Genomic DNA, 12,199 nt, shown 5'->3' with positions numbered 1-12,199 from the left:
TATTTGGTGTAAAAAAATAAATAAAATTAAGAAGTTGATGGATGTAGATAAAACCTGAATAAAAGGCATTTTTCTAAGTACTGATTTGTGGCCCACTGTATCAAAACGGTATTATGTCGGGATGAACTAGTTGCTAGACATTGCATTTATGCCCACCGCCATGAAACTTGGGGCTCATTTCTGTTTTTAATGGTGGAGAATGAATACTATTGCAAAAAAAAAAAAAAAGGTCTTGTTTCTAATCATTGTATTTCTAAATTAACTTTTAGGTGTCCTCTTCATCCCGACACAATATAACCAATTTGAGACGGAGGGTCACATATATTATTAACAAGGGAATGAATTATATTTCGTCTAGGGATGCGATGAATCATTGCAAGACAAATAATCTGGTTACATTGTCATATCTACGTAATCTGAAAATAACCCATCTAATTCAAATTGCTGGAATCAGAATATGAAATAGTGCCAGTAATTTGTCCAGCTTACAGAATTTTAAATCAGGAAAGTGCCTCGGAACTTAGAGGTGATACATGTATGATAATATTATAGAAGAAGCTGCAGAAAAGGAACAATCTTGTAAACATAATATGTCAATAATATTTCTTTGTCAGTCTTTCTTTTTTCTTCATTTATTCTTTCGATCTTCTAGTTTCTTTTGCGGTTTAAAAAAAAAATATTTGACTTCCTCTTTTGGGTGATTTCACCTTTTCTTATTCAATTTGTTGTTTATTTTATTCATTAAAAGTGTTGTTGATTGATAAATACAATCATTGGACTGATTCCATTGAACTAGCACTGGCACAGCCAAAGAATCTGTTTTTAATAAATTTTAGACGCGTGTGACACATTATATATATATATATATATATATATATATATATATATATATATATATATATATATATATATATATATATATATATATATATATATATATATATATATATATATATATATATATATATATATATGGGGGGGGGGGGGGGGGATTCTCTCCATTTTAACTGAAATCTGCATAAGTTTATTTACAACCCATGGTCTAAGTCACAAATAAGATCTGAAAAAAAATATCTGACTTAATTCGTGGAACTCATTTATAATATTAAAATAATAGTAATGACAACGATGACGGTTATAAAGATCAGGAAGTTCCCAATAATAATGATGGTTATGATAACAACAATAATTATACCTTTCCCAAATATGTAAATATTAGTTGTCTTGTTATAATTCTGATTTAAAAAGAATAAATAACTACCAAAAAAAAAAAAAAAAGAATGACAAATTCAAAGTAAAGAACAAGAGAAATAATGCAATGATTATAATAATTAATTGCACATTTATATGCTTAAGATGTGCTCACAACTAAATATCAAAATTATAAATTATAACATTAATTTTTTTTTTTAATGCTAACAATCATAATTTCACTACAAGCATATAAACATCACTAGGCAATACACTGCATGCGGTAATTAAGCACCCAGCAACAAAAATGAGTTCCGACCAAATACAGTAATATTTGATTTTCAAACTGTAATTAATTTTTTAAAAACAAACAACTATTTCTGATTGATAACCATGATCCTTAAAAAATATATGAAAAATCCAGCTTGACCAATTACCAAAAAAAGCGATAGGTTTTAAAATATATAAAACACACAATACATCTTATTTAAAAAATCAAACATGTTTTTCTCTTTTTCATTCATACAATAGAGATATTACAGAGCTCCTACGGCCTATTTCTATCAACCACTACTGCTTGATTTCTATTCCCGGAAACAAATTATTGTTATTATTATTATTATTATTATTATTATTATTATTATTATTATTATTATTATTATTATTATTATTATTATTATTATTATTATTACTATTATTATTATTATTATTATTATTATTATTATTATTATTATTATTATTATTATTATTATTATTATTATTATTATTTTTATTGTTATCATCATTATGGCAATACGAATCCACAATGAAAATAATATCACATATCATCCATCTCAGGTATGATTTTAAAAAAATAATTTTTTTTTGAAATAAATATAAATATACTTTTCTTTTGTTTGTTTTTAAGGGTTTTACAGCGCTTGCTACTTAAGGTCATATTATCAGCGCCAATAAAAAGACAAAAAATGGGATAGTAAAAAGTTCTAAAATTACAAATAAAGCACCCAATAATAAGTAGGACAAAGGGGAATTGGTTCAAATAGGGAACATGTAGATTCCAAGAGCACATTATCAGTGTACTTAGTTTTGATCACTTTTATGCCTCGTCCTGACAAAAGCACAGGTCCCCACTAAGAGGAAAACACTCAATTGTTTACGAATCATATATTATATATGAAAATGTAAAGCAAAAAATAATACAATGCATAACACAAAGATGATTTACAAAACAAAAAATATCATCTCCAAAAACTCTTGACTGAAGAGATGACAGAAATTCTAGGAAACAATCTTGAGTGCACTCAGGATACATACCAGTTCCTTTGCTAGTGAAACGAGTGTTTTACCACATGAACAATTGGAACTCCAAGTATATCAAATAGGCGCAATCCAATTACCAGAATTTAAAGAAGACATTGATATTCTCTAGCTCCAATAAAATTTGACTCGAAGTATGTATGCTTTAACTGCACGTTAAACAAAATGAAAAAAAGCTCTCATTTCACATCTACAGATCTAAGAACTTCTTATCACTAACAGAGATCTTTGACAATTCATTTTAAAAATGTATATACACTGCAACCTCTGGATAATGACATCGCTGGGACCAGAAAACTGTGTCATTATCCAGGGGTGTTGTTATTCTGGTCTTTTCACAATCGTGGAAAAAGGGTGTGTGGTGAGACCTGTTAATACTTGCAAGTGCGATGCGTGGACCATTGCCTGAGAGTAGGCACGTGTGATTTCTTATGTTTACAAAGGGTATCCAGTCAGGATTCCATTCCCCAATGTGTATTGTCATTGTTTTGAGTGTAAACAGTGCTTGAACGTCATTTAACAAAACTAAGAATAAAGTTTTTAAAAATAAAACAAACATCGTGGACAGAGCCCAGGTGAAAACAAATGGATTCATTCCAAAACATGGACATAAATCTGCGTGGAAAAGAAAAATGATATATGGGTGATAGAACAGCAAGCAAGACTATTGATTGCGACTCAGTGAATGTTGCATGAAATCGATCTGTTGACTTACTGCAGGGTCTCCTATCACCCACAATTCTAAAGGTTAACAAGAAACAAGAATAGAAACCAGAGTGAAAGACATAATTGTTTTTCAACAAAATACAGAAATTTCTTTCACAAGAACAATAAGTACAGAAGCTAAGTTTTGAATATTGTATTAAAATAATTCTATTCAAAATTGAACAAAGTGATCTTAGTTCAATTCAAAATCAAAATAAGGTGCAATTAGATGACTCATTCATTCAAAGTTTTTTTTAAAAGGACTAGCATTTAGTTCTAAAGTTTCATGACAGCAGAAATATTGATTTAGAAAATCACGCTTCATTACTCCACTTAAAAATGACTTACATAACTTTAATGATCATAATTACCTGATATAATTCATTTTCAGGCAAAAATGTCATAATTTTAATTAATGATGACAACAATAACAATGATGATGATGATGATAATAACAATGATGACGACTATGATGATAATGATAATGTTGATGAATGTCTAGTCATAAAACTGGCCTTCATAATTTGAGAAAATGTGTTTCTGTCACTGATTTATGCTCGATTAAAAATTATATTAGGTCAATTTATACCTTGCGGAATGCAAATTTTAAGGCATTTATAACAACAAGTATTGTCATAACCACAGAATAAAATGACTGATATTACTGAATTACACTGTACCATCAATGCCCATTATAATTTTTAATAAAATGAAATACGTTCCATATTTTATACAAATCAATTCAAATTTACTTTGTTATAGTATGGCCAGAAGACAATCATATGAAATTATGGCAATAGTTGTGAAAAAATATTTTATATCACATTCAAAAACAAATCATGACAATTTCTATGATAAAAAGAGGTCATATTTATAAAAAGGTTTTTAAAAAATATCTGTAGAATAAAAATCTAAATCAACTTACAAAAAGGGACTTAAAAGAAGAGATAATTAAATCTGATATAAACCCCATTTTTTTTTTCGAACCTATCAAATATTATCCCATTTCACCAATATTCATTATTCTTCACCGAATCCTGGAGGTCATAAAAAGGCTTTACTACCAAAGACTCCCCCTTAATCAAACAAATAAAGAGGACTAATCCTCTTTGACCAAATGGCCTTATTACATGCATATTTATATTTACCCCGGCAAACCATGGCCTGGTGGTATTATACTAGACAAAGATATTGATGTAATATACGCATACGGTCTGCGTATAATCCATTGATGTCTTGTTTCCCATTACATTTCATGACTGTGAAAAGCATTGACTACAGAAAGGAAGAAAGTGGCTGAGCCACTAAATGATTTAGCTCTGCACGTTGTGGTGAAGAAAACCCATAAAATATAATACCGATAGATAGATAGATAGATAGATAGATAGATAGATAGATAGATAGATAGATAGATAGATAGATAGATAGATAGATAGATAGATAGAAGTAGAAATAGTTTTAGATGAAAATGCTGAAAAAAAAAGTTAGCCCTATTTGCCCATTAACAGTACATGTATAACTGTTTGAATTTTGTTTAATGTAGATCAAAATATGATCCCTCTCTATATATCTTCTCTTCTTTAGCTCTTAAAAGAATGGGACTTGTCATAACAAAATCAGAACACCTTTTCTGACATCGCCCTCAAAGCATGCAGTCTTATACTTGTATTGGTAAAAAACACAACCAATTATCAAACGCATAGTATAATCATAACAGGCATGTTCAATGGTTTTAGAGTTTCGTTTCCTCTCCAAAGACCGCAAATCGTAACCTACCACATCTGTTGGAGCTCTGCGGTGGGTATTCCGATTAAAGTACAACTTTCTGACCACTATGAAAAACAAATTTTTAATTATGAAACTTTAACAATGCACTGTTTGGGTATATATGTAAATGAGCTATGACCTGTGACCTATTGTGTCAAATGTCACTACGTCACCCCACTTGCAGTGTACTACACAAAGATACAGATGAGTGCGTAAAAAGTTGATCCTGTTGATGTCGAAATGAAATATCATGCAGCATCTGATATTTAGAAAATTGTCTTTTATCTCTGGATAATCCGTGGATACAAACAAAAAATGTCGTATTACAAAGGCTGATTTTGTCAATATCTTCTTCACAATTATCCATTGATATACCATGGGTGGTGCAGAGCTTAAATATTTCGTGTTTATCATAGCGTTTACTATCCCCAGTGTTAATGCTGCTTCTGCAGCTGTGTCTATAGTATTACAAATGACACCAAAGTACTTTTAGTGTACATTCAAAATAGGTCAAGATTGTCAAATTCTTTTGATCAATATAGCATAAAATTTCAATTAATATCATATTATTTAACAATAACAGAGCAAGCATTTCCAGCACCTTTAATAAATATCACACTTCTGCTTCTCTTTACTTCTTCTCATTATTATGATCAATATTTTTCATCGAGTTCAACACTATATTGACTTTAATAAAATTACAAAATAAAGTCTTTTAAAATCACATATACATAAATGTTCAAGCAGAAAAATGAATCATTTGATCACTTTCAAAATATACTTGTACAAATATACTTATACAAAGTATTGAATTTATAATAAATATGAGTCAAAATATTTTTAAAGCTTTGAAGTCAAAAATTTGGGTAAATCAGCTTTTGCCAAAGTACTGTAAGTTTTATTTGCCACGTCCCGATAATACAAGGCATCTTTAATCTTATCAAGGTCATACGCTTCTTGCACTAGTTCCACTTTCCTCTGTTTGAAGGTACCAGTGATAATAGCCTGATCCAGCAATCTGACAAACAAGGGCTGGGCATATTCTGGTAGGGATTCCTTTACATGGTCATAAAGTTCTTTCAGTTCTTTCTCTCCGAGGTTACATCCATCATTGAGGGTCAACGCGATGCGTGGACCATTGCCTGAGAGTAGGCACGTGTGATTTCTTATGTTTACAAAGGGTATCCAGTCAGGATTCCATTCCCCAATGTGTATTGTCATTGTTTTGAGTGTAAACAGTGCTTGAACGTCATTTAACAAAACTAAGAATAAAGTTTTTAAAAATAAAACAAACATCGTGGACAGAGCCCAGGTGAAAAAAATGGATTCATTCCAAAACATGGACATAAATCTGCGTGGAAAAGAAAAATGATATATGGGTGATAGAACAGCAAGCAAGACTATTGATTGCGACTCAGTGAATGTTGCATGAAATCGATCTGTTGACTTACTGCAGGGTCTCCTATCACCCACAATTCTAAAGGTTAACAAGAAACAAGAATAGAAACCAGAGTGAAAGACATAATTGTTTTTCAACAAAATACAGAAATTTCTTTCACAAGAACAATAAGTACAGAAGCTAAGTTTTGAATATTGTATTAAAATAATTCTATTCAAAATTGAACAAAGTGATCTTAGTTCAATTCAAAATCAAAATAAGGTGCAATTAGATGACTCATTCATTCAAAGTTTTTTTTAAAAGGACTAGCATTTAGTTCTAAAGTTTCATGACAGCAGAAATATTGATTTAGAAAATCACGCTTCATTACTCCACTTAAAAATGACTTACATAACTTTAATGATCATAATTACCTGATATAATTCATTTTCAGGCAAAATGTCATAATTTTAATTAATGATGACAACAATAACAATGATGATGATGATGATAATAACAATGATGACGACTATGATGATAATGATAATGTTGATGAATGTCTAGTCATAAAACTGGCCTTCATAATTTGAGAAAATGTGTTTCTGTCACTGATTTATGCTCGATTAAAAATTATATTAGGTCAATTTATACCTTGCGGAATGCAAATTTTAAGGCATTTATAACAACAAGTATTGTCATAACCACAGAATAAAATGACTGATATTACTGAATTACACTGTACCATCAATGCCCATTATAATTTTTAATAAAATGAAATACGTTCCATATTTTATACAAATCAATTCAAATTTACTTTGTTATAGTATGGCCAGAAGACAATCATATGAAATTATGGCAATAGTTGTGAAAAAATATTTTATATCACATTCAAAAACAAATCATGACAATTTCTATGATAAAAAGAGGTCATATTTATAAAAAGGTTTTTAAAAAAATATCTGTAGAATAAAAATCTAAATCAACTTACAAAAAGGGACTTAAAAGAAGAGATAATTAAATCTGATATAAACCCCATTTTTTTTTTCGAACCTATCAAATATTATCCCATTTCACCAATATTCATTATTCTTCACCGAATCCTGGAGGTCATAAAAAGGCTTTACTACCAAAGACTCCCCCTTAATCAAACAAATAAAGAGGACTAATCCTCTTTGACCAAATGGCCTTATTACATGCATATTTATATTTACCCCGGCAAACCATGGCCTGGTGGTATTATACTAGACAAAGATATTGATGTAATATACGCATACGGTCTGTGTATAATCCATTGATGTCTTGTTTCCCATTACATTTCATGACTGTGAAAAGCATTGACTACAGAAAGGAAGAAAGTGGCTGAGCCACTAAATGATTTAGCTCTGCACGTTGTGGTGAAGAAAACCCATAAAATATAATACCGATAGATAGATAGATAGATAGATAGATAGATAGATAGATAGATAGATAGATAGATAGATAGATAGATAGATAGATAGATAGAAGTAGAAATAGTTTTAGATGAAAATGCTGAAAAAAAAAGTTAGCCCTATTTGCCCATTAACAGTACATGTATAACTGTTTGAATTTTGTTTAATGTAGATCAAAATATGATCCCTCTCTATATATCTTCTCTTCTTTAGCTCTTAAAAGAATGGGACTTGTCATAACAAAATCAGACACCTTTTCTGACATCGCCCTCAAAGCATGCAGTCTTATACTTGTATTGGTAAAAAACACAACCAATTATCAAACGCATAGTATAATCATAACAGGCATGTTCAATGGTTTTAGAGTTTCGTTTCCTCTCCAAAGACCGCAAATCGTAACCTACCACATCTGTTGGAGCTCTGCGGTGGGTATTCCGATTAAAGTACAACTTTCTGACCACTATGAAAAACAAATTTTTAATTATGAAACTTTAACAATGCACTGTTTGGGTATATATGTAAATGAGCTATGACCTGTGACCTATTGTGTCAAATGTCACTACGTCACCCCACTTGCAGTGTACTACACAAAGATACAGATGAGTGCGTAAAAAGTTGATACTGTTGATGTCGAAATGAAATATCATGCAGCATCTGATATTTAGAAAATTGTCTTTTATCTCTGGATAATCCGTGAATACAAACAAAAAATGTCGTATTACAAAGGCTGATTTTGTCAATATCTTCTTCACAATTATCCATTGATATACCATGGGTGGTGCAGAGCTTAAATATTTCGTGTTTATCATAGCGTTTACTATCCCCAGTGTTAATGCTGCTTCTGCAGCTGTGTCTATAGTATTACAAATGACACCAAAGTACTTTTAGTGTACATTCAAAATAGGTCAAGATTGTCAAATTCTTTTGATCAATATAGCATAAAATTTCAATTAATATCATATTATTTAACAATAACAGAGCAAGCATTTCCAGCACCTTTAATAAATATCACACTTCTGCTTCTCTTTACTTCTTCTCATTATTATGATCAATATTTTTCATCGAGTTCAACACTATATTGACTTTAATAAAATTACAAAATAAAGTCTTTTAAAATCACATATACATAAATGTTCAAGCAGAAAAATGAATCATTTGATCACTTTCAAAATATACTTGTACAAATATACTTATACAAAGTATTGAATTTATAATAAATATGAGTCAAAATATTTTTAAAGCTTTGAAGTCAAAAATTTGGGTAAATCAGCTTTTGCCAAAGTACTGTAAGTTTTATTTGCCACGTCCCGATAATACAAGGCATCTTTAATCTTATCAAGGTCATACGCTTCTTGCACTAGTTCCACTTTCCTCTGTTTGAAGGTACCAGTGATAATAGCCTGATCCAGCAATCTGACAAACAAGGGCTGGGCATATTCTGGTAGGGATTCCTTTACATGGTCATAAAGTTCTTTCAGTTCTTTCTCTCCGAGGTTACATCCATCATTGAGGGTCAACGCCACCATGCCAGCTCTACCGTCATGACCTTAAAAAATAAATAAATAAAATAAACCCCATTGAAAAAAAACCCAAAACAACTTAAGCTTTTATATAGCACAATATCCACTAAACATGTTCAAAGCACTTTAAAAGGAATCCCTGGCCAAAACAACAACACTTAACATGCAGGACGATACATGATGCTTGTTAGGCGTTATAACCATTTTTTCAGAGACAACACTGTTAACAGCCAGGTACTCATTTTACATCTGAGTATGGTGAGAAAAGGTGAGTAAAGAGACTTTTCCAAGGACAGCTATGCACTGCTCAGAGTGGGACTCGAATCCAGGACCTTCTAATCTGAGGGCGGGTTTCAAACCACAAGACCACATTTTAAAAAAGTTCTCCTTCAGACCCATTCGACCCATAGAGCCGGATTTTATCCCGGTTTCTATAGCATGAAACAGACAATAGCAATTGCTTGCTATCCTTTGGATAGGACGCTCGTCTATTGCAAAATACTTTCCACCAAATCTGAGCTACCCATTCACTATTGGGTGGACAGGGGGTCAGAAAAAAATCTTGACTGCACCCAGGATCGATCTCAGTCTCTTTGCGTATGAAATGAGTGCTCTACCAACTGACCTATCGGGACCTCCACAAGACCACATAGCCGCATGAAAAAAGAGGAAGTTGGTATGCTTTTAGTGGTTTTACAACTCTTGTAGCATTTATTGGGTCTGTGATTGTGTTATTATATACCCTCCTTCTCTATCACTTCTCTGAAGAGCCATTGTGAAAACGAAAGGTAATTATGAGCACAGTCTTACATTGTCCAAATTATCCCAGCAGGAAAAATAAATCAAACCAACAATGACAAAATTCTTTTGACCATCACTAGAATAAGAATAAGAATTGACCAAACAGCTTACCTGGAATAGTGACCCCATACACATTGGCATCTTGTACAAAATTCAAATCGGTAATCACATTGGCCAACTCAGTAGTAGACACATTCTCTCCTTTCCACCTATATTATAATAAAACAAAATATGTACATATTTAGCTGTAGGGAGTATGTAATCAATGAATAATATCAAGATTGTGTTCTGCTAAAAAGTGTGGAAACCAATGCAGTGACCTTCAAAAATTAAAAAAATTAATAGAAATGTTTTTGATTTTTAAGATGAAACATTACAAAATTAGAAACTGGATGCATCTCAAGTAACACAGCAGACATGTATCCTCAACCCACAATATCTAGGAATGAACAATAACAATGAGGCACAATCTCAATTACTATCAAGGGCTTCATTTAGCCTTTTAAAAAATGTATGGAACTATTAAAACACACTTCACAAGACAAAGCTAAAACTATTTAAAACCTTAGTCATACCGCTTGTGATGTACAGTTCAGAAACGGGGAAAATAATGAAAGGAGAAAACGGAAAGCAAGATGTGTTTCAGTCCAGATGTCTGAGATGGACATTGGATATGAAATGGTAGAAACATGTAAACAACAAATATGTATTAGAAAGAGCAGGAATGAGAATGATGAATATGAAGTCTGAGGAATGAGATGGAAATACATCGCCTCATACTATGAAAAGAATTGGATAATGACCGTGTGATGGCACTCATGTGATTTCCAGAGGGAAAAAGAAAACGAAGAGACCAAAAATTACCTGGCGGCACACTTATCAAAGAGAAAGAAATGCTGGTTGGTCAACTTGGGGCCAGGCGAGGAAAACAGTCATTAACAGGGTAGAATGGAAACAGAAGATCGAGGCCTTATGTGCCACCTGGCACAAGACGAAAGGTAAAGTAAGGTCCCCCCCCCCCTCAATATGTATATATCGACAAACAAAAAGTTATAAAGAACACATCTCTCTCTCTCTCTCTCTCTCTCTCTCTCTCTCTCTCTCTCTCTCTCTCTCTCTCCTCTCTCTCTCTCTCTCTCTCTCTCAAATAACTCAGCTATCCTGATCAATTCTAAAATCTGACTTTTATTCATTCACCTGAAAGTATCTCCAATTCTATCCTTGAAATAAAGGAAATAGTCCTTGTCCTGAACAAGGAGATCTCCATAATTAAAATAGATGTCGCCATCTTTGAAGGCATTCCGCACCAACTTTTTCTCATTGGCTTCCTTGGAACTCATGTATGGGGTAAATGTACCGTTATGGATCATATTGTCTGGAACTTTGCTGATAAACAAGCCTGGCTCTCCTATTAAAATGATTTCAATGGAAATAGTTACATATTGTTGAAACATCAGCATTAACACTAATTTTCAATTATGAAAACAAGTAAGTGGTCTGTCCCCATGTGCGACTGTGAATGTTAGGAAATCGAAATGGAAAATAAAAGAGAATTGTGCAGATGAAGCATAGTTTGTCAGGAGGTTATCAAATATAGCATGGAATGATAAAATAAATTCTTTCTCAGGTTGCATCAAAAACCAAAAACCAGTCCTCAACATGATCAGAATAAGACTGATGAGACTTTGGTGTCACTTTGTGCTGCTATGTGGTCGAGTGGTATGACACTCGCTTTTGGATCGGAAGGTCCTGAGTTCGAGCCTCGCTCGGCGCATAGTTGAGTCCTTGGAAAAGGCTCTTTACTAACATTCTCTCACTGTACTCAGGTGAAAATGAGTACCTGGCCGTTAACAGCGTTGTCTCTGTCAGAAAAAAATTGTAATATCGCCTAACAGGCGTTAAGTCTGGTTCTACATGTTACATGTTGCTGTTGGTCAAGGACCCCTTGAAAAGTGCTCTGAGCACACTAAGTGGATATCGTGCTATATAAAAGCTCAAAAAAGCTCAAATGAAAGAATGATGTATTGTTGAATAACAGCAAAAACAAAAGAGAGAAGAAAAAGAAAAACGACAAATAAAAGGGAAACCTT

The 12,199-nt window shown here is 32.3% G+C and overlaps 1 protein-coding gene across 1 annotated transcript; it reads right to left on the bottom strand.

Annotated features, from left to right (window-relative positions):
* Nucleotides 1–4,844: 4,844 nt before the first annotated feature.
* Nucleotides 4,845–11,512, bottom strand: LOC144965571 (long-chain fatty acid transport protein 2-like). Its single transcript, XM_078901058.1, has 3 exons — nt 11,307–11,512; nt 10,221–10,318; nt 4,845–9,334 (listed from the first exon to the last, which is right to left on the bottom strand). The coding sequence occupies exons 1-3, from the start codon at nt 11,477–11,479 to the stop codon at nt 9,024–9,026; spliced, it is 582 nt and encodes a 193-aa protein (XP_078757184.1). The 5' UTR covers nt 11,480–11,512; the 3' UTR covers nt 4,845–9,023.
* Between the last annotated feature and the right edge of the window lie 687 nt (nt 11,513–12,199).

Source organism: Berghia stephanieae, chromosome 2 (genome assembly GCF_034508935.2).
Source record: "Berghia stephanieae isolate SIO BIC M18660-M18661 chromosome 2, UCSD_Bste_1.3, whole genome shotgun sequence".
In the NCBI taxonomy this organism is placed as follows: domain Eukaryota; kingdom Metazoa; phylum Mollusca; class Gastropoda; order Nudibranchia; family Aeolidiidae; genus Berghia; species Berghia stephanieae.
This window is presented reverse-complemented; position numbering and strand designations above follow the sequence as displayed.

Bases quoted from the DNA above. Each gene is read 5' to 3' on its own strand.
- LOC144965571 (XM_078901058.1), bottom strand. From the start codon at position 11,479: ATGATCCATAACGGTACATTTACCCCATACATGAGTTCCAAGGAAGCC. The intron at 10,319-11,306 runs GTGAATGAATAA...ATTATAATATAG, and splicing joins AGAATTGGAGATACTTTCAG to GTGGAAAGGAGAGAATGTGT. The intron at 9,335-10,220 runs GTAAGCTGTTTG...TTATTTTTTAAG, and splicing joins GTATGGGGTCACTATTCCAG to GTCATGACGGTAGAGCTGGC.